Genomic DNA, 23324 nt, shown 5'->3' on the forward strand with positions numbered 1-23324 from the left:
GGCTTTAAACGACACCAGACGATGAATAAGGGTCTTATCTAACGAAACGATCGCTCATTTCAAAAATAAGTAAAAAAGTTTACGTTTTCTAAGCACAAATGCTCACATTGCTCTGTTGTGTGATGTGCGTTCGTGACTCTCCTGTTCGAACTCGTTCATCAAAATGAACAAATCTTTTTTTCGAGTCACGAATCGAATGGCTCACTTCCATGTTCACCTCTGCACAGACAAATCATTAACAGTCAGACAATGGCAGTGTGAGAATTTAAAAACGTTTATTTTTTTTTACTGTTCATCATATATACTGGTGATTATCTGCCAATTAACTGTGAAAGGGCAGCCCCAAATAAATGCATGATTTGTATTATTTCAAGAGTCCTTGATAAGACCCTTATTCATCGTCTGGTGTCGTTTAAAGCCCTTTGAAGCTGCACTGAAACTCTCATTTGGACCTTGAACCGTTTGGTTCCCATTGAAGTCCATTATATGGAGAAAATCCTGGAATGTTTTCATCAAAAACCTTATACCATATATATATATATATATATATATATATGTATAAAATAATGCATACCATATATAATGTATATGGAATGCATGATTTTATGGTATTCGTCTAGAACTGATTGGACCAATATTTATTGTGAAAAGCATCTTATTTAAATAGATTTTGGCTTTAGTACAACATAAACAAAAAATACCATTTCTTTCTTTCTTTTTTAAAGTTGTCTTCATAATTTCATACTGCTATTGTCTATTAGGCGCTTAAGTCATATAACTGACTTTCACGAGGGGATTGTCATATTTTATGTCCTTGGAATCAGAACATTTCTAATCTGAGGCCACTGTTTAGAGTGTAAATGACTATACTAGACCATTCATATAAACTATACTCACTTCATTCAGCAAAGCATCAATAGTCTGTCTGAGATTAAAGAAAACAAGTTGTGTTTTTTACTGTGGTTTACACACCCACACACACACACACACAGATCCAAACATGTGTGGACGTGAAGAAGAGATTTACAATGATCTGGACCAGCGGGTGTGAAATGTGGTCTGGATCTCACTGCCATCCTGAGGGTGTAAACTCTCCTGTCGCGCGCCCCTCCCTGACTCTATTTTCCCCTCTGACAGGAAACACCTCCCTTCACCCAAAACTGCTTTCCTATGGTCTGGTCCTAGTGAGAGAGACGCTGTGTGTGTGTGACCGCAGAGGGCTGCGTCTGCTGATGTCAGGCACTGTGTGTGAAGACGGGAACTCAAGCACCTCTCAGTGTTTCGTGTTCCTGCTTATCTTCCAGTGTGCTGAGGTCACGCCGCCTCTGGATACGGGACTCAGCTTTCCTCCGCCGGGACATTCTGGATTGAAATGATGGTTCCTTAGAAAAGGTAAGAAATTAAATAATTCATTTCTGCAAACTAGTTGACTTTAAATTAAGATGGTGGGTGGATTAGTATACTTTAAAAGTGCTTGCTATTACTTTTAAACTATTTTTGTATGCTGAAAAAGATAACCGGGTGAAAAATCCCACAGCCTGAAGGAGTCTCGAGTCATATCTAAAGACCAGAGTATCACAGGGACGTAAAGGCTGACTCTTCTGATTCAATCAACAGCACAGCAAACACAACTCTCATAGAAGCACAACAACCTAGCAATGCCCTAGCAACTACCCAAAACACCCTGCATTAAAAAACACTAGTTACTAGGCACAACAACTTAGCAACTGCATAGCAATGCCCTAGCAACCATCCACAACACCCTAGAAATTGCATAGCAATGCCCTAGCAACCACTCACAACACCTTGTATACAACAAAGTGTATAGCAATGCCCTAGCAACTGCATAGCAACCATCCACAACATCCTAGCACCGTGGCTGTGAGAAAGTACCACTCGCATTTTGTTCAGAAAATATAAAAATCTAGTTTGTTTGCTTTGTTTTGATCACGTAAAGTTTTGGTGCCACTAAATATAAAAAATAAAAAAGGTAATTGCGACTTTTTATCCCCCCAACATTTTTTAACTTCTTTTGGAATTGCGTGATATAAAGTCCCAATTGCGAGACAAGTTCTTAGGAAAAAAGACTGACATTATTTCTCAGAATTCAGAGATTATGATTTGCAATTGCAACTTTATATCAGTCAATTCCTTTAAAAAAAGTAAGAATTTTAAGTAAAAAGTCGCAATTACCTTTTTCATTTTTCTATTTCGTGGCAGAAACAAGCTTCCATAGAGTCTTTAGTTTAGAACAATACGATTTTTTGATTTTGTTTTCTGCTAAAGTTTTTTTTAACTTTCTCGTTTTTGTCTGATTGCTAATGTTTTGAATAATGTGACTATGAAAAACATATATCTTGTGACATTGAAAAAAAGAGAAGATGCTGTATGTTTGCTGATTGGAGACCTCTGCTGCTACATGCCCGTCTGCAGGTTTGCGCTTCTGGGAAAGGGTCTGACAGGTGTGAGATGGTATGTGTGTGTTTGAGAGCTGTTTCGTCCTGCGCTGGTGATTCACTCTGGCCAGTGAGCCTCTGTCTGGTATGCTGTGTCTCTGACGGGTGTATTTTTGGAGCTTGTGGCGTACGTCCCACGCTAATTGGCACTTGGAGCAGAACTTGACAATGTTTACAAGCTTTTAGTGTAATCTTATATTTCTGGGGCCCGTTTCAATAAGGAGGCTCAACCAACTCTGAGTTAAAGCTTGAACTCTGAGTTGACTTACCCTGAGATGGGAAACTCTGAGTTTTCGGTTACAGAACAGCTGAAATGAGTTAGTTCAATCAACTCTGAGTTGACTGACTCTGAGTTAAGCGCGTGCACCACAACTATAAAAAGCCATTATCAATGGAGCGCAGATATTATGAGTCACCATGGCAACAGCGCCAGACAAAAAGAGGTGTTAGGTGTAATTAATTAACAAGTGATCTAAATATTGTAATTTAATTAAGGGGGTTACTCTTAATTCTTCTGTAATTTAAAATAAAATATGATGCAATTACATTAAAAAAGCTACTGCATAAACTATAGAACAATTCAGTATAAAACAATAGTGCATTTAACATACATTTTTAAAAGTTATATGTTTTATGTAACCTTCTCCCTCTACACACTTTGATCAATTCAAGAATAATTCATGCAATTGTATATTGTTAATCTGAAAGAATTAAAAGTGCTGTTTCTTGTCTCTTCTCTTTGTGTTAATCAAGTAGTTGAGGTTGATATAGGATTTAGTAATATGTAGACCAATACTTTCTAGAGATAGTAAGTATTACATTAATCTAACTACACTGTTTAAGATGTCATTTGTGGTTAATAATTCATAACTATTTTACAGTAACTTACTGTTATAATATCAGAGGTGAAACTGGAAGAATGTTATTCAACCTAAAGTAGGCTACTATTACTTTGATACATTTTTACTTAAGTAAAAATACCAGTCTAAAAATCTAAAAAGTAAAAAGTAGTTAATTTAAAACAGTAAAAGTTGCTGAGTAACTTGTTTAACAGTGGGGGTGGGGTGCGGGACTCCCCCATGTGGGGTATGAGAGTTTCACAGTATAAGAACCGTCTCAGAAAATATCACGGTTTATGGTATTAAACAATTATTAAATATATAAACAGCATTATTAAATTACGGTTATTATTATTATCATCAGTTAAAATGAAAATGAGTTAAATAAATTAAACATTTGTTCAATAAAACATATGTAATCAACTAACTTCAATAATTGATTATGAATAAGATTAACGTCTTATTTTTATCATTAATAACTTATTAAATTATGTTTGAAAAACAATTGAGTTCTATTAAATGTTTTTTATTCCAATTTTTTTAATGATTTAATAGAAATATATTATAAAAAATGGTGGTAATCAAATAAAAGTTTAGCAAACGCTTTAATCCTTTTACTTTTTGGCAAATTGCTGCAAAACAGATTTAGTCAATTAAAACATGGACAAACAATATATATTCCTTAAAGAATGTGTAAATACATTTTATTGTTAGTGTTTAAACAGCACTTCCTCTTTAAAAAAGGGGAGGAGACCGCATGAAACTCTGAGTTTACTGAAGAAAACCTGCTCCCGACCAGGTTAGGTTCACAGAGTAAGTTACCATGGTAACTGACTCTGAGTATAAGTTACCTCTCTTTCAGAAACGGGCTTGACTTACTCTGCTTTCTCGGGTTTGATATACCCACCTTTCTGAAACGGAAAACCCAGAGTTTCCCTCATTTCAGGGTTAACATACTCAGAGTTTTCACTTAACCTCCTTTCTGAAACAGGCCCCAGGTCTCCTAGTTCCTGTTTGTCATTTGTTTATGTGTGGGGTTGTAGTTTGTGTTTCTGGAGGGATTTACAGGATTGCAGAGAGCGACACAAAGACAAGAATCCCTGCATTTAAACATTTCACTTCTCTGTGAACTTTTTATTGTTCAAAAGTTGCTCTATCAGTGCTCAATAGATTTTTTTGCTACTTATTTTAATATAAAGTATTAAAATGTATTATTTATTACTATTATCATATCAATAATGTTTTTAAAATAATAATTATTCTTGTATTATTATTTCTTGTAATATTGATTATTGTATAATTATCATAAACTTTATATATATATATATATATATATATATATATATATATATATATGTATGTAAAAATACTATTGATGATAATATAAAATACAATTATTACAATCATTAACGTCATCATTATTATTGTATAATTATAATAATATTATATAATTATAAACATGATTTATAATGTTGTATAATTATATTAAATGTATTATTATTAATAATAATATTGTTACTGTTATTCTTCTTTTTGTAAAAATAATATAATAATTTAATATCCAATATACTACTACTACTAATTATTATTACTATTATATTGAACAATACTGAAAATTATAAATATAATTATCACAATCATCATAATTATATTAATAATATTGTATAACAACAACTATTATTATGTTTAATCATATATAATCATATCATATAATAACGTATAGAATTTTAAAAACAATTATAATAATTTGATTATTATAATTTGGTCTTGAAAAAATAGAATGAGAAAAGTGAGTTCATGTTGTGATCCTATTTTGATATAGAGTCTGTTTTTTCTTAAGCACAAAGATGTTCTTATTTGTGTCTGTTTATTATTATTAACATCTGAGATAATAATTTATTAAATCTAATGAGCTATAAAAAAGCAAATAAAACTTTTCTTTAGGCATCTCTGAGGAGAAAAGTAGAGCATGTTGACTCATGCAAAGCTAAAAAAAGAATCTCAGTGTGCATAATGTGCTTCGCTCTGGTGTACTTGCCCTTGTTCTGCCAAGAGCGTGGCAGATAGGGATCGGGGCGGTCGAGACTTTGGGCTCTGATGGCGTAGATTACAGTTTGCTGTAATTACAAGCCCCAAGAGGAAACAAACAGGAAGACAATATCATGGCACCTCTTCCGTGATCTCGGCATGGTCTCAGTGACTGAGGGTTTTATGGTGTGGACGCACACAGGGAGTCAACGCATTTATAGTCTGATGCTTTTTATCGCTTCCTCGCTTGGGCCGGAGGAGTTTCTCACCAAGCAACACACACTCGTGTGGCTCCGGCACATGACGGCTTGGGAAATCCAGATGTTCAGCTTTAAGACTCCCCCTCCTCCTCTTTTCCTTCTTGGAGAGAATGACACAAGCTGGATCAATCCCAGTTTCCCAGGGAAGAGTCCCACGCAGACCCCGAGCAGCATGTGAACGTCTTCATAAAATCTCGGTTTCCTGTGGGAAAAATCGGAAAGTCTGTCTGGGAGCAAAGAGGGAGTCATGGGTCAATGCAAGACAACAGCATGTAACAAATGGCCTGTGTGGAAAGAGATGATAAAATGATCCTTAATAGCAGTCCTTAATGTGCAATTTCAGCCTTAGGGGCCAAAATAAACAAGTTAGAGCGTCTTTTCCTAATTAAGGATGGCGTGCCATGTTGTTTCAGTTGTCCTTGTGATACTAAAGCATCCAAGTATAAGTATTAAAACATTTATTTATTTATTTTTTTTAAAGTAAACTTTTGCACGCAACTCAACACTGTTTGGGCTAATAACACGAATGATAGGCTAACTAAAAATCATCATAGCAACCACACAAAACATGAAAACAACAACAGGAACAACCCAGAAAACCATAGAAACAGAATAGGAACATGGAGGCAAACCAGCCACAACCCATTTACGTTTGAATAGGATTCTTTCTTCAATTGGTCGCCAGTTTCGGAGAGGCTAGCAATAGCGAGTTAGCTTTAAAAGCATGAGATCCCACCCTCCCTTCAGCGAAGCCATGACACCTTCAAAACACAACGCGTTACAGCAGTCTGCAACGAGTCATGACTCACGAGATGGTGTTTTTATATTACCTCATGTTTCAAAGCACATAACGTTACCATTATGATAATAATGAAATGTAAACAACTTGAAGAGCACTGACCTGTATCACCTGACTGCTGCAAATTCATTTCTACGCGCTGACAATTAAAACGCGCGACGACGTGAACCGCTGCGAGTAACGTTAGTGCGTCACGGGTTGCCATCTCGTAATTACGGTTATGACCTTTAATGTTCAGTCAGTATGTTTATATGAAAAAAAATGGTTATGACATGGCGTGGTTCAGGAGGAACTGTAGAAGGTGGCTATTGTGTGTTTGTGACTATTTGTAAGGTATGGAAATACATATTGACAGGCAGGTAGGACATCGTAACATTATCGATTTGAACTGCAATGATTGGACGAATTTTTTTTTTTTTTTTTTTTGGGGGGGGGGGGGGGGGGGTCCTGAGACTTCCACAGAAGATAAATGTACGTGTTTTAACCAGTATAACAAAAAGTGTTTATAAATAAAAATGGCCTACCCAACAATTAAATGTGTTTTCTCTCTCTTAAGATTAAGAATATCTATTTTTTTTCCCCCACAGTGGCTGAAGTAGAGAAGAAAGCAAAAAAGAAGCCATCATGAACCCCATTAGGAAAGACATGGAGCTGCTGAGTAACAGCATGGCCACTTACGCACATATAAAAGGTAAAAGAGCAACAAAAATGGCTCATTAATGTCCAGGTTAAGAACTCAAGTGCTGAAAGGCACCTGGCTAAACAAAGATTTGGATCGGTTTTACTGAACTTTATGCCCCTTTGCATTTCTGACCTGAAGAACAAAATAACCAGCCATTCCTTAGACTTTAGTGTTCTGTTTGATTTGGCTTCACACCTCTGACTTCATGAGGCACGGCTTAAACGTTCCTAAAGACTTCTTTCTCTTTTTCTTGGGGGTTTAAGATTTTTCTTTAGTGTCAAGTCAGTCTAGTAAACCTACAAACCACATTACAATAACTTTACTCTTCATCATAAGCATGTTAGAATGATTTCTGAAGGATTTATTAAAAGAGAATACATTTCTCTGAAAATATTTCTATATACTGTTGTTACTGTGTTTGATCAAATAAATGCAGCCATAAAAGAGACTTATTTCATAAACATAATGAACCTTTAACTTCTGAACAGTGGTGTATGTAAATTAATACATTCATATTTTTATTTTGAGTTTTGTGCTCACTTATGACTTGACAATTTCCCTCCAGTGAACATGGAGAGCTTCGCGCTGTACTTCATGTTGGGTGTGTGTTCAGGTCTTCTGCTGGCTCTGGTCCTCCTCATGCTGGGCATCACCTGCCGATCGCACTCGAAGACAAAGACGCCCTGCAAACCGGACAAGAGACGGCTAAAAGAGTCCAGCGAGGATGAGGGAGACAAGGAAGAGGAGGACAGTGAGGCAGGAGACGACGAGGACCTAGAAGTCCCAGTGCTCACCGTCAGTCCCTTGAGCGATCAGACCCAGCTGAACAGCATGAATGTGTTCGCTTCAGCAGAAGAGCTGGAGAGAGCCAGACGACTGGAGGAGAGAGAACGAATCGTCAGGGAGATCTGGAGGAACGGACAGCCGGATATACTCGTCACCGGAACAGGCACACTGGGTCGAGTGCACTATCACTAGTAGTGTGTTTTACCTTCAGGACGGTTGTTTCGTGCATACAGAGAACCCTACATGATGTTACAAAACAACTAGATTACATTTCAATGCCTTTTCTCTGGCAAAACGTTTATATTCTCTTGAGAAACTTTGAAATATTGAAAATGATTGAAATAAGAGGTAAGAAAAAAAAAATTCAATGGTTTTGTAAGCAAACTCAAAGTTTCTCAGTGGAAGACCATACTTTTGCTATAGAGAACTTTTTTTTTTCCATCACCACATGCAAATACGCCACAGGACATTTATCTGTCCAACGGATTTACCTTTAAGAAGAGAAGGATTGAGTGTTTGATTTGCATACGTCTGTTTTGAGGTTGGTTTCACAAGCCTGCATGTCTTCTGAAGGATGATTTGTATGTTTTGATGGATCAATTTTCATTTTTTATATCTATAAATACATTTTTATATATAAATAGATATTAAAACTTAAATGTTTGTGTATATATATACTTTATGTATTTTTTAAATAAAAAAAACAAAACAAATATTTTCACCCAATCTTCACACATGGTGGAAGATGCACCCTTCACCAACCATAACGCTAAATATATGGAAAATGTGTTAAAATTTTTCTATATCCCCCTACTCTTCCATCTTAAAGTATACAATAAATAATTAGAAGGTAATAAGAACAGTAGTCGCATCATTTAACGCATTAGACAAATTTAAAAGATTAAATAATACATTTTGTCAGGAAGAAATAATAGGAAGCACTTTAACAAAAAAAAAAGATTTTTTCCGTTCATTCAGCTGCAGTAAGTTTAGCACCATAATGAAATCAATGTTCTTTGCAAGTGAATATGTACAGAAAAACAAAAAAACTAATTAAGAATCTTAAAGGGATAGTTCACTCAAAAAAATGAAAATTCATCCAATTACTCTGTCGTTCCAAACCGGTAAGACTCATGGTTTATTATCGTGTTACGCAGCACGTTTGAGCTTCTGCAGGAACCAATGAGGTTTATTCTGACAAATGTTTTGAAGCTTCAAAGTGTCAGTTGCGTAGCTGTCAATTTATGGACAAAAATCCTTCAAATTTCATCAAAAAGATCTTCCTTTGAAGATGAACAAAAGTCTTATGGGTTTGGAACGACTTGAGGGTGAGTAAATGACAGAATTTTCATATTTGGCTGAGCTATTCCTTTAAAAGCAATATAATTGCTGCAAATCCGGGGTGTCCAATCCTGCATCTGAAAGGCAACCTTCTTCCAGAGTTTAGCTCCAATCCTAATCAAACACACCCGAACCAGCGAATTAACTTCCAGGCAGATGTGTTCCAGCAGGTTAGAACGAAACTCTGCAGGGGCATGAATGGATATCCTGACACTTAAAATGTAAAAAAAACCCTAAACAGTAACTATTGCACTGCAACAAGAGATTCTAATCACCAAACGCTCACATGATATCGTGTAACTAGAACTTACAGCTGAACCTCATCATAAAGGCTCTTCACTAAAAGGCACCAGCTGTCGAGAGCAGCTGTTATAACCGATGTGTCTTACAAGACCAAGGCAACTCGAAAGAAAAGATAACGTGTAAAACAGAGGACGGGCTTTATTTCAAATTCACCATGGAGACTGAAAGCACTGAATTATCAGTTTGTAAATGTTAACAGAACGTCACAGCGTTACAGTATAATGGCATCACAAAGCAGGATTAAAGAAAGCAGTCAAGTCCCCCGAGTATCCTTACAACACAACTGAACAGTCCAGCAAACAGCGATCAATGGAAGAAAAACCACATGATCTAAAGACATGCAGCATGAGCTCGTTTACATTTGGGTTGATAGTTTAAACACAATGCAATAAATGCATCATTACAAGCTTCGTCTTGCATGTTCTATTATTATCTACACTTTAAAATCAGATAAATGATCTAAAACCGACAAGATTTTTTTGCTCAAAATAGAAAAAGAAAACAATTTTTTTTTTTAAACTTCACAAAGTAATAGACTATTTATTTTTTTAAATCATTAGTGGCATCATTTAAGGGAAGAAAATGAACTAATTTGGACGTTAAATATAGTTGAGAATCCATTTGTTAGGACAAGGACAATCTTAATCTGTACAGACACTTTTCTGGAGAAAATCGGCCCCAGTACACAGTGTATTGGTCCGCAAGGGATATGCTCCAATAAGACTGAACCGTACACCAATGACATTATAAAATGGGAAGAAATTTAAATGAATGAATTTACATGCAATTCCAAACATATAAAGGGGGCAATCTACCGGCAGAAATGATCAAAATAAAAAAAGGAATCATAAAACTACAGTTAAATCTAAGGCACAAGTGCACAGATTGTTTTATTGCACTTTTTAAATGAAAATCAATTATGAATGACTGAATTTTTTCCCTTCAAATCATCACCCTCCCCCACAACCTCGAAAACAAGCGAAAAACGTGAAAACTGACAAAAAGTAGCAGATTGTGTGATGCTATAAACGACATGGCTCTACCGTATGGGGCTTCACAGTCCGACACCTGAACACACGACGATGCATTTCTCACGAGGGCTCTCGTTGAGTTAGAGAATGTAGAGGAGAACAGACACAAATGGTTGCTGATCCGTCTATGGCTTGGAAGCAGTGCTTTCGCCAGACTTTTCGTCATCTTTGTGCTCTGCGCTGTCATCTGCCAATTCTCCCTCTTCAGCGTTGCCCTGGAACATGTCGTGGGTCCACTTGGGGCTGCCGCCGCTGCTTTTGCGAATAATGAAGGTGCCCCTGCTGCGGGGGAAATTGCCTCTGCCGCGCCCCCGAGTGTCCACCCACTTCATCTCCCCTTCCTTGTCCCGGTCGTCATGCTGCAGTTAGACGAGAGAGAAGTAAATTGAAACTCTCCTATTGGCCACCATGCAGCCTATTCTGTCCCAAAATTGCGCACTTATACAGGAAGAGACTGTCTGAGTGACATGCGAAGCAACCAACCACCAGTTTTTGTTTTTAGCGTAAAGTTTAGGGGGGGGGGGGGCGCGTGTATCTGAGATCAAAGCTAGTAATCACACCTGGAAGTACTTCCGACTCTTGGGGGTGTATTCGGGGTCCCACTCTTCCTCCGGGGGGCGTGAAGGACCGCCCATTATTGGAGGGTTGTTATTGGTGTTGTTGCCAGGGTAATTTCCTCGGTTCCATCCTCTTCCTCTCATTCTGGGCTGCAAATACAAGAGAAGCACAGATCAACTGAGATGTCTAAGATATATGAGAAAACTACTTCAGGGTCATTGTGCCCCAAATACAAAAGCAGGCGGAATTACAAAATCATGGAGTTTGGATTAATAAACCAAAAGTAGTTCTGCATACATTTAGTTAAATTGTGCTATGGAATAAGTAAGGGATATTGAACATCTAGCCTGAATAAACCCTGACAGGGTGATCAAGATGACTTGCTTCCGCAGAGAGAAGTTGTTAGCATGCCAAGTTCAAACTAGACGGACATTTAATACAGTACAGTCATACTATTTATTAGACAGATTTCACTACATAAATAATTATGAGGATTAAGATGTTGGTTTCAGATTAAACGGTTTTAAAATTATACCCGTGTTATATTATAATCTAACAGCAGTGTTGTAGTACTCAAGACTCGGACTCGGTTTCGAGACCATATTTTAATGGTCTTGGTCTCGTCATGGACTCGTGTCCATTTGGACTCGGAATTGACTCGTACTCGAACATTTTTTTTTTAGGACTCGGAATTATTCCCGAGTCCACTCGAGTTCAATTAAAAATATTTTTCATGATTATTAATGTATGTTAATAAAATATTTCTTTAAATTGATTGACACGCCCAGTGATTGGTGATTTTCTAGTGCGCAACTGCGCATGACAAATTGTAATAAAATTACTTTAACACCACCTACTATGTGGCCTTTTTACCCTAAACTGATCATATTTTTTAAACTCTAAGTAAATTCAGTAAAAAAAAAAAAAAAAAGGATTTCTCTAAGTAAATAAAAGTAAATTAGGTAATCAACCCTCACTGGTCTTGGTCTCGACTACAACACTGTCTAACAGTGTACAAAACCATAGTCGCAAAAAGAAAAAACAAACGTTCCTAGCAAGCGTGCAGTGGCGTTGACTTCAGTAACCCGGATGAGCCCGTTTTATGTTTTCAATGGTTGTTGTCAGGGAATAACATGGATGGCAGGATTGACCGTGTAATGTCCGATTTAAACCAGCAAAAAGACTACCATGTCTGCATTTCACAAATATTATTTTTGTACTTCTCGAAGTAATGATAAAATGTATTAAAACTATTGTTTACATACAGTTTTCATCCATGATTTAATTTAAACAGTAAACTTCTGCCAATTTATTTTTATTACACTTTAAAAGATTATATCATTTTTACGCATTAATTTGATTACTATCATTTTTGATAATATATTTGTACTAAATCATGAAACACAGAATCCAAAAAAAAATAAAAATATGGAAAAAAAGTACATTGGTCACTATTTTTGTTAGTTTTAAATATTATGTTATGAATCAAATTAGACATGTTTTTTTTATTAAAACACTTACCATTAAAACCAAATTAACAAGAGAATAAGGGAAAATGTTATTGATTTCATCCTACAGTGAGCTGCCAACCAAGACAACATTTCAAATTAGGTTAGTTTAGCAACATGCTAGCATCAGACTCTTTCTCTGAAAATTAAAACACTCAGGATTGGAAACGAAGCCAGCGAGGAACAAAGCTCGACATTAAGCAGTAATAAATTCCATCTGCAACTCATCAATGATCAAGAAGTCCTATTAACTGCAGAACACTTACAAATCCCCGATCGTAACCCCCACGACCCCTGTCATATCCTCCTCGGTCGTATCCTCCTCTTCCCCTCTCATAACCCCTGTCCATGTGTCCCTCATAGTCCCGAGGGCCACGCTCCATGTGTCCTGGAAACTCCCTTGACCCCAGGCGGGCCTTGTTAAAACCCCCTCCTCCTTCCATGTGCTCCTCCGGATGGTACTCTTTTCCTCTGTATGGATGAGGAGAGGGAGAGGAGGAGGAGGAGGATGATGAGGAGGGTGAGCGCTCACGCTTCTTCTTGCTTTTCCTTTAGAATGAGGGAGAACAGAGTTAAAAATAGTCTATTGAGTGACTGCGAAATGATTCTGTGATTAATGAATGTTTTGAAATGATAGAATGATAAATGATAGCAGTGATGGCTGTAAGCACTTTGATCATAAACTTATTCAAATTAGGGATGCACCGATACCACTTTTAACAGACCAAGTACAAGTACTCAAATTTGGGTACTTACCGATATATGAGTAATTAGATAAACGAGTAACCATAATACCTTTACAGTTCTTCTAACGATGTTTTTCTGATAAAATATTGTTCTCTTTATAATTTGACTTGACTTGTAGATAGTTTCAGCATTACACAATTTATAGCGAGTCTGTACATTTAGCTGAATTAGAACATTAGAACTGAAGAATTACAATATAGAACATTAAAAATAGAATGTTTGAAGAATAATACAGTGCCGCCATCCAAACAATGTTTTAGATATGAATAAAGTGTTCCACTGTAAATCAAACCAACAAGTTAAATTAACATTCAGTCACAAACCATTAGTCCAGTAAACAAGCACAAGACAATATGAAACCGGCTCAGAAATCAAGTACTATTCAAATATTATTCATCAGAAAGAATAGTAGATCTTTAACATACTTTGATTTCTTGTGTTTGGAGGATCTGTCAGGGGAGAGTTCATGACTGGGCGTGCGTGAGCCAGCTGAACTCTTTCCCCCCTCTCGTTTAGGATCCTTTTTACGGCGCTCAATAGCCAAACGAAGGTCCGAAGATTCGCCCTCATGTTTTTTACAATGATCCTGTGGAGACACAATAATGTCCATAATAATTAACACATTTGATTTCCGAATCCATACAGTGTAAACAACTAAATGTACAAGTTTCTTTATTTTGTGTTGAAATATATTATTTCAAGTTTAAAAGGATAGTTCAGTCGAAAAATAAAATTTTATTAATTTATTCAAGTCATTACAAACTCATAACTTTCCTTTTGACAGATGATGTTGTTTAGCAGAATCTCCAGCACGCTCTATTCCAAACAATGAAAGTGAAGGTTGACTATTTGTTTGGACTATTTTCATGCGATTGCTGCAACTTGACAAAGCATTCATCCTCATTCACTTTCATTGCAAAGAAAGGAGCATGTGGGAGAATCTGACACAGATTTAAAAGATAAAATCATTTTTGTGCGACCTAACCCTTTAACACGTCTAAACCTAACCTAAACACAAGAAGAGATTGAGAATATTTGTCTCACACTGAAATGGAAGATGCTTATGACAACGACTGAACCCAGCTGAAAAACTCCATCTATTGGTCATCTTAAGGAATAACCTCAATGGCAAATTTTTCATTTTTAGTCACCCTCTATGACTTTACAGTGTTGGCTGATTTAGGCCAAGTTGTGATGAAATATGTGCAATTTTAATAAATAATGTGAACACAACATATTCGACACCCACTGAAAATGTGACAGACGTCTATCAAGACATGTGACAAAAAACGAACCTAAACAAAACAAAAACGCACAGATCTCATGGGAAAGCAGCATGCTCCATGCTTTCCCAATTCTGATTAGTACTGAGCCTCACTTTTTTTTTTCTTTTTTTTTTTTTCATAAACACATTTTTGAGGAGATATACTTACTATTGCATTGGTTAGCGGTCCAGTGAAAGGCTTGGACACAGGATCAATTTTCACTTCCTTTTGTTTAGCCATTTTGTTTGGGCAAGTATGTACCCACGATTAATCATACGACAAACTCTGGAGGGTGAGAGCGTAACGCTCAGTAATACAAGATTGAGATTGCGGCTCTTGTGCATTAGCATTTTACACCTCATAGCACATTTCTGCTGGTACACATTTGGGCAGGAATTTCAGATTTGAAAACGCTGTGTCACCTTGTAGCTGCTCTCTTCGAAATCCTCAAACAGGTGAGAGTGCTTCTTAAAAGCACTGGGAGACACATCGATTCGCCTGTGAAAGAACATACAAAAAAAAAAATATATATATATATATATTAAGAAAGGGCGACAGGAACAAGGTATCTAAACCATAAGATGTTGAAGATCAGAATGAGAGCAAAAACACCAACCTGTGGATCTCAGGACTCTTTCTCGGCTTCATTATTTCCAACTCTGCGGCTTTTCTTTGGTATATTCCAAATCGCTCATTCAAAGTCATCCCGGTTGACTTGAAATGTTGAGCTACGAGAGAGTAGAAAAAAAATTTCTTACATGCCACAAATTCCAAAATTAAGACATTCTCCATATTTCACAAAGAAAAATGGCACCTTAAAGCACAAAGTGCAGAATTAAAATGCAAAATTGCACATAACCACTAGATTGGACTGGCATTACCTTTAATATGATGTACTATGGTGACTATGTGTTGAGCAAATAGCTCTGAAGGGCTCCTGCGAAGCTGAGCAGACTGAATATGCTGGAAGATCGAGCGAAACTCCTCATGATCTTTTTTACCAGGGTGCACAAGATCCCGTGACAAATGTCTTTCTTTAGCTGATGAGCTGAGGGAAAGCAGTGGAGTCATACACATGTATCCAGTTGTGATACATTAAAAAATATCTTATAAATCATGATTTTAAAATGTATACCTTTCTCCACCATCAGTGAATGCCTTTATACTGAAATTAAAGTGTGGATCTTTCTTCGCTGAGGATTTAGCCGGGGGCGAGGCCTCTCTTCCAGCTGGAAACAGCCTGCCTCTATTCTCAGACACACCTGATGGAGATGGAGCGGATGGACTGATCCTGCTTTTTTTCTTTTCTTTCTTCTTGGAGGCCTTCTCTTCTTTTCTAGCATGCTTCCGACTGCGATAAAGTGCCTCATCCAGATCCTCTTCGTCATCTTTGTTGGACTGATAGACGGAGTCGTCCCATTTCCCGAAGCGCTCTTCGGTTAAGCCCCGCATGGTGACAATGGTTTTTTCTTTATACTTGGAGTCTTCCTCGGTCTTCCTGTCTTTCATTTCCTGGCGATACTCCTGTTCCTCGGCATCCAGAAAAGGAAGTCCTTTGTCAGTCTTTGAACCGTCGTAGCCGGACTCGGATGCTTCGAACATGCTCCTCGACTTACTGCCGCTCTTTTCGCTGTCGGCGTCGCCCAAGCTTAAAGCCTCACCCCTTCCGTTATCCCTGTCTGATGAGGGCTTTTTCTTTTCTGCCAAAAACCTGAGGTGGATGGTCACGTGTTAATCATTATTAAGGAGCAGAGTGTATAAGAAAACCAGTTGACACTAACCTTTAACAGCAAAATAAGAAAGCCTGCTCACAACAACAACAACATTTAAGACATGCACACACACTTATGGTTCAACTTTTCAGCAAATGCAGACACGACTAACCAAGATGGATTTTTTTTCCATACTTACATCAATAAAACTTTATCTCCTAAATTATGGGATTGCAAACAACCTCATAGCACAGGTAAAGGCCCATTTGTGACATTTGACTTTGAAATTAGCTGGTTTCCATTATAAGCTCTATTCTTCCAAGGATCTTTGTTGCTGTACAAGGACTAAACACATTTGAGAGAACGATGATTGATTAAAAACTGCCTGGAGGACAAAAGAAAGAGAGGGAAAACATCCAAATGCCAAAATCAGAAACATACTTTTTGAAGGCAGATGAGATGGAGGCCGATTTGTCTTCTGTCTTCAAGTCTTCTTTTGTGAAGAACCCAAAGCCAGTTGGTGTTGACGAACTTGACGTCTTTGCCGGTGGACTTTTACTGGCAGGGCCGATGCTACGCCACAGTGGACCACCATTGCCGGAACCTCCAGAGAGGGACACTTTAACCTCTGACTGACTCCCAGCAGACGCAGCATTGCGTTTGGGACTGCCATCGTAATCAGACAGGCCTTCCCACTTGCTACCGGGTTCCTCTGGGCTGCTTCCTGTAGGCTTGGGCGCTTCCTTGCTGGCTCCCTTCTTCTCACCCGGCGAAGCCCTTCCTTTGGCTTCTTTGGCATGAGGTCGTCCCGCACTTGAGTTGCGTCGTCGTGGGGACGAGGAGCGGGAGGAGGAGCTGGAACGCCTGGAACGCCCCGAGGAAGATTTACCGGAATGACGTGAATGGCTTCGGCTTGGTGATCTTTTCCGTGGTGTGTGGGAGCGCGAGCGCCCCCTCCTAGGGCTGTACGAGTGGTCGTACGGCTGTTGCTGATCTCTATGGCCGTGCCAGTTGGAACCATGGTTGGAACGGTAACCGTAGTTGCTCCCACCTCGATAATAGTTCCCTCGTGGGAAGTAGCCACGCCCTCTGCCCCGGTTGTACTGAAAGGGCCTCCGGTAGCCACGGTTGTAACCACGGTTATAACCACGATTGCCCTGGAAATCTCTGGAAGGATAGTTCCTCTCCCTGCTATGCGAACGGGATCTTGATCTAGAACTAAAAGAAAAAAGGAAAATGCAAAGCACAGAAAGGAGATTAGAGCAAAAAAGAGGAAGCTGTAGTTATGATTCATGGCCACTTGATGGCGCTACAGAGTCAACATTCACACAAATGTGCAATGAGCAAAAATGCTTAAAAAGTGTTGGTGTTAAATCACTTCCTGTTGAATTTCACAACTGATGCAATTATTACAACAGCTTTTACCATGGAATAAAAGATTACACCGCCTTCATCACATCTTCTAAAGTTGGATACGGAAAATTCCTATAAATGGAACTGCAACTTGAATTCATTACCTAAACCTGGCAATACATTAAGTTAAGACATTTTTCAAGCTTTACTAAAGGCACTGTGGTCCAAATTTACCAGTGACTAAACCAAACATTCACTAACAGGAAAATGCCTTACCACTTGCGCTCACTTCTCATATCTCATTTAAAAAGCCATTCAATCAATTTGTTGCAAAGGAAGTGGCTGAAATCTATTAAATTTGCCTACCTATAGCGACGCTTTCTGGATCTTGAGCGGGAGCGAGTCCTCGAGTGAGATCGTGAGTAGGACCGTGATCTAGTCCTGGACCTAGAACGGGACCGAGAAGCAGAATTCGGGGGCTTGGACATCTCTGCTCACAGTATCTTTAGACCTGAAAAGGAAATCACATGAACACAAGGGCAAGGCTATCACAATTCACACTTGCACAGTATATAAAACAAATGAAGGACAATGGAAGCAAAGTATTGAAGCTTTCTGTTTTCTATCCCACTTAAATATTTAAAATGATTACTTAAATGTTGAAAATTTGAACAATGCACATGTTTTCAATAACCACATTAAGTCATTCTTAAATAGTTTTATATTTAAATCTGTTCGGTTCATTGTGTTGTTTATGTGATTTTGTGTAACTCATGTAATTGTTGCCCCAGGGCTCCCTTGTAAAAGAGATTTGAATTGTTCGCAATCCCAACCTAATTATTACAATTGCTATCATTTATGCCATCATATGCAATAGAACTGCAATCAATAGAATCTTTTTTTTGTGTGACTTTGCCATTGCAACATTTCTAAATTAAATCCTTCAGTTCATGCATTTATTTTCATTTATGAGAAAGATGACTATCCTTTATATTTAGGCTAGAGAAAAACATTAAGGACAGTAATAACAGCCGAGTCTTATCAAAATCATTAGTAGCCCTAATATAAGCTGTTCTGAGATCTAAATTGATGTACATTTCTTTGTTTTGGGCATTGTCTAATGTTTTTCTTTTTTCTTCAACTCAGTAATATATATAAGAATTGCTGACAATGATTACTGTTATCTCTCCAGTATACTACAATAGTATTGAACTCAGTCACCCGCCCAAACGAATTCCCGTTTACGGTAACTGATGCAACTAAAACGCACTTATTTATCTTCAAACATCTGCACCTGATTTCCTAACTGATCAACATTTACAATCAGTGTTTATTTTACCTTGACCCACTACGAATTTATTCTGTTTGTGTTGACCAGATAAATCAAATATTAACAACAACAACAAAAACCTGAAACTACGCAGCAGATAAGTATGGGTGAAATGGTTTCAGATCCTTCAACATTCAAAACAATCACACTTCCTTCTAATATTATGCACATTTTGCAGAAGTCATTTGCAATAAAAGAGTGAATATACAGCCAGTACATTTGCAAAACATACATGAGCTGAACAGGTTCAGAATATTATGTATAGCAAAAATTGCTGTTCAAACAATTATTCTGAGTGGTTAATGCCACAAAGCCTGGTTTTCTGAGGTGTTGCATTTATCTTGTAACATGAGTAGCCTAAGCTAATTGGTACGCAACATTCTTGAGTGTGGGATAGATAACAAGGTGTGTCTTCTAGTATGAAAGACTTGTGTGCATGCATACGTCTATGCATTTGCATCGGCGGTCAAGGCAGAACAGGAAAGGCTGCTGCCAAACAATTATCAGCCAGTCCTTTCATGTGAGAGACAGTCCAGCTCAACCAGTGTAGCAAGATACACCGCTCAGTCAGTTTCCAGTAAGGAAATACTTGGGAAAACCATTTGCATTGATGCAAATTTCATCAGTACACAGAGTACATTCACTGGCTGAGTCTCAAAACATATTGAGTCGTCCTAGCCACTTTAGACTTCATAGGCATTATATGGGAAGTTCAATAGACATTTGACTAGGTTTTGAGACATTTTGAGATCCCCAAATTCTATCTAGATCCCTAGATACTTAAAACCCTCCAAACAAGTGTACTGTTTTGTTGTCTAGATAGGAGTCTCACTAGATAGAGAAATTGTGGAAAACACAATTATTCTTCAGAACCGTTTATATGGTAATATCTCAATGCAAAAGCCAATAAACAACGAAAGCCATTGTATAAGACGTATTTCAAAACACTTTCGTTTTCACTTCTTTCATGTTAAGGGTAAAAAGTAATGAGATCAGGATAATACAATCACATTACAACTGCAACTCCGACTTGACACGATCATCTGCAAGCCATCCTCGCTCAGGTGTGTTTTAAAGACAAAATAAAGGAGATTTACAGTGATAAAAATCAACCTTTACGTGTTCAGAATAACAAAAACATGATCTGGTTAAACAATAAAGGGCATTGTATTGGTTTTTACTAATTAAATAACTCAATCACATTATGTTGCCCTTTATGCAACCAAAATACAGAATATTAACGTTACAAGTCATTACATTTCTGCTGTTAGCCGCTATGCTAACATTAGCCCCTTTGCTAATTTGAAAGGACATAAATCGCGCAAAACCAGACACAATATCAACAAAATAACACGAAACAACATTTTAACGAACAACACCTGCAGAGCATGTTGAGAAAATAGCGATTTAGTGTTAAAATGTGTATAAATAAACTCACCTGAGAGGCTAGTCAAATGTGATTAGCGCGAGCTCACGAGCAGAGGCGCTGCGAGCACGCGACGGAGGAATAACGTGTATTATGCGTCGTATGCGGATCAATGTACGTCTGATTTGATTTATTCTGCTCTATTTCGCCCTTCTAACCTAAAGGGGTTCAGTTGTGAACGGTTTCGGAGTAATGAAAATGAGAAGTGTCCATTTGGTCGCCTCAGGAAACGCAAAGGGCTTCTTCTTTCCGTGGCAGTTCAGCTTCCTGATCAACGCAGTGAATGCGCTCGGCTCGCGCGCGCACGCAAGTGATTATACACGCCCCTTTTTTGGTATTCTTTCTTTATTTTTTTTTTAATTTAATAAGTAGCCTATGTTTTCCTTTTCTGAAAAAAACCTATGGGTGTTGAATAAAATAAAATAAAAAGTATGAAGGTTTTTATGGGCCTGATAGAGATAGTCGTACGTTTACACATTCTTCAGTCTCTTTCGAATTACACAGAATTCCTTAGGCCTTAGGCCATTTTAACAAAACTAGGCCTACTTTTCTCTCTCTTTAATTAATTTTCAAACAAGGCCTGCATGTTAATATTATATGGCCATTTTCTTTCCTCTGAGCACCACAACAGCATCTACACATGGTAAAACAGACACAGCGCCTCTATTTCAGACACCTGTTGAAAGCTTCTCATACTGACAGCTGAAATCACAGGCTGCTGAGCAAGTTCAGAGAAATCTGTCCAACACCAGGCAGTATTTCACAGAGAGAGGAAACACAACGGAGAGTCAGCCTACATGCAATACAATCTATATAACACATGTCTGCAAAAATACTTTTGTTAGTTTCTGTAAGGCAAAAGGCCTTTCGGGGTTCCTTAAAAAATATAATGGCTACATAATATATTGTTAGAAAATAGGAAGTTTCAGGAAGTTAGATAGTTTTAAACATTGTTAGCTATAGGCTATGCTAATCTCACTTTCCTGTTTTAGATGCTTCATTAGTTTTCTTTCTTCTTACCGGTACTAGATTGAGAAACACAACTAAAGGTTATTCTTAGCATAGTCTTATACAGTAAACTATGCATGGTGCTACATTATGCCATTGACAATGGCTTCCAATAATCATATTTAAAAACATAAACATTCTTCTCTAAGACTGTTGGCATATCACAAAAATAGTCATCCGCAACAGGGCCAGAGGACGTTTCTGGTGAAGATCTGCAGTGTGTATGTTACAACCAAATAAAAATGTAAAATGTATGATCATGTCTTTAAATGTATATATTGTTTATAATATATAAACAGAAAATGTAATTAATTAAAAGCGTATGCATTCAGGTTTTTATACAGTATCTCATATGATGACTTGATGACTGGCTGAATCTGCAAAGGAGATTCATGTTGATATTTATTATATATCCTAATTGTAATTTTGGGATCATAAAATAGAGAGCCACAGGCCCAAATTCAGCTAAATCACCAGAGGTCTTACCCAAGGGGTGTATGATATCAATTATGTCAATAAATAAATAAAACTTAACCAATTTGAACTCTATTCTGAAATTCAAATATCCTGAACACTGCAGTCCTGTAATGTTATCAGTGAGTGTCATGTTCTAAATAAATGAACGATCGCTGGTGCTGCACAGCACAACTGCAATCCTGCCTGTCATTTTGGCAAACTGTTTACATTCCCAAACTGATATAGGGGGGTAACTACATCCAGACAGTTTGATAGCTTATTTAATCTCCAATAAAGTCTTTATTTTTGAAAAACTGAATGTGCCTGGATGCTCAAACCTGAACACATGCAAAGCAGAAAGTGTGTGATGAAGCGAAGCATAAGCTAGAGAAAGCTTTTCAATGTGAAAAACCACAATTAAATATCTATATGTCCACCACAACCAATTTTAGAGTGAGTTCCTGTGTTCATGCTACGAGTTATTTATTTCAAAAGAGTATAGCACACGTTCAGTGGAAACTTCGTCTTGTGGTTTTGTGTTAAGAACTATTTTTTCCATTCTAAAACCAAGGGTGTGCTGTTTCTCTCCACATGCATGCAATGTCTTTTAAAGCCATATTTCTCTTTCAGGTTTCTACTTCGAATGCATTTGTTCTCTATATAAATGAAAGTGGCATGTTTGACGTTTGAGGGTTTGAGAACACTAATAACATGTAATGCCATCATTTGAAAGAGAAGATGGATTACATAAACCACGCCACATCCACTGAAAATGATTTAGGAAAAGCTTTTGAGACATTTTCACAATGTTCTGTTTTACTTGCAGGGTGTTTAGTTTCCCCATTTCCAGGCCTTACAATTTTAGTGAAGCCACATGAATGCATGCATTTTCATCTTTACAAACATTAAATTCAAATTTAATTACATTTATGTTCAAACATGCACAAAAGAAATATGAAGACAAAGAAAGGAGCCTCACCTCTAGTGTTCAGGAGTGGAAGGGATATAAAAGAAAGCAAAAGCAAATGCCTCGTATGCAGTGAACAAAGAACTTCCTGTATTTGATGCATAAAGTCATTTCTTGAATGCCAGATGCATGCAGCCTGCTATATGAAGTTTATTAAAAGAACCAACTACACATGTTTATTATTGGTCCTTCCGTGAGTAGAACATTATTATTAGATCTTCTGATGTCACCAAGCTCATGAGGGATAAGCAGAAATATCTTGCATATTTAGAACAGTGTTGTCAATATTAACTTAAAACAAAAGTATTTGAATAAAATTTGAATTTGAATAAAATATAAATATTAGATGAAAAACTTAAAATTGCCTTGGAAACTAACTGAAATCTGTTTAAGTTGATGTCCTAAAATGACTAAAACAGGGGGAAAAAATGAAAGAAATATTTCAAAAAGTAATACAATTACAAATGCA

The 23324-nt window shown here is 37.4% G+C and overlaps 3 protein-coding genes across 5 annotated transcripts in view; 2 read left to right on the forward strand and 1 right to left on the reverse strand.

The window, feature by feature from the left end:
• The window catches only part of LOC120483790 (E3 ubiquitin-protein ligase TRIM39), a 210250-nt gene that overhangs the window by 122725 nt on the left and 64201 nt on the right, over positions 1–23324 (forward strand). The window lies entirely within an intron of this gene.
• Positions 1148–8559, forward strand: eva1bb (eva-1 homolog Bb (C. elegans)). 2 transcript variants are annotated; one of them, XM_039678354.2, is made up of 3 exons: positions 1148–1392; positions 6970–7073; positions 7678–8559. In XM_039678354.2, exons 2-3 carry the CDS (start codon positions 7007–7009, stop codon positions 8040–8042), a joined length of 432 nt encoding a protein of 143 aa, XP_039534288.2. In that variant the 5' UTR covers positions 1148–1392; positions 6970–7006; the 3' UTR covers positions 8043–8559. The 2 variants fall into 2 exon arrangements, with proteins under 2 accessions (XP_039534288.2, XP_039534287.2); XM_039678353.2 differs by having other exon boundaries at positions 1163–1392; positions 7630–8559.
• Positions 9615–22888, reverse strand: thrap3b (thyroid hormone receptor associated protein 3b). 2 transcript variants are annotated; one of them, XM_089122565.1, is made up of 11 exons: positions 22868–22888; positions 18035–18179; positions 16757–17533; positions 15739–16314; positions 15485–15651; positions 15220–15331; positions 15026–15101; positions 13764–13924; positions 12858–13140; positions 11086–11232; positions 9615–10884 (listed from the first exon to the last, which is right to left on the reverse strand). In XM_089122565.1, the coding sequence occupies exons 2-11, from the start codon at positions 18154–18156 to the stop codon at positions 10651–10653; spliced, it is 2655 nt and encodes an 884-aa protein (XP_088978691.1). In that variant the 5' UTR covers positions 18157–18179; positions 22868–22888; the 3' UTR covers positions 9615–10650. The 2 variants fall into 2 exon arrangements, with proteins under 2 accessions (XP_088978691.1, XP_039534286.2); XM_039678352.2 differs by lacking the exon at positions 22868–22888 and adding an exon at positions 20437–20716.

Source organism: Pimephales promelas, chromosome 18, assembly GCF_988280905.1.
Source record: "Pimephales promelas chromosome 18, fPimPro1.hap1.1, whole genome shotgun sequence".
Classification (NCBI taxonomy): domain Eukaryota; kingdom Metazoa; phylum Chordata; class Actinopteri; order Cypriniformes; family Leuciscidae; genus Pimephales; species Pimephales promelas.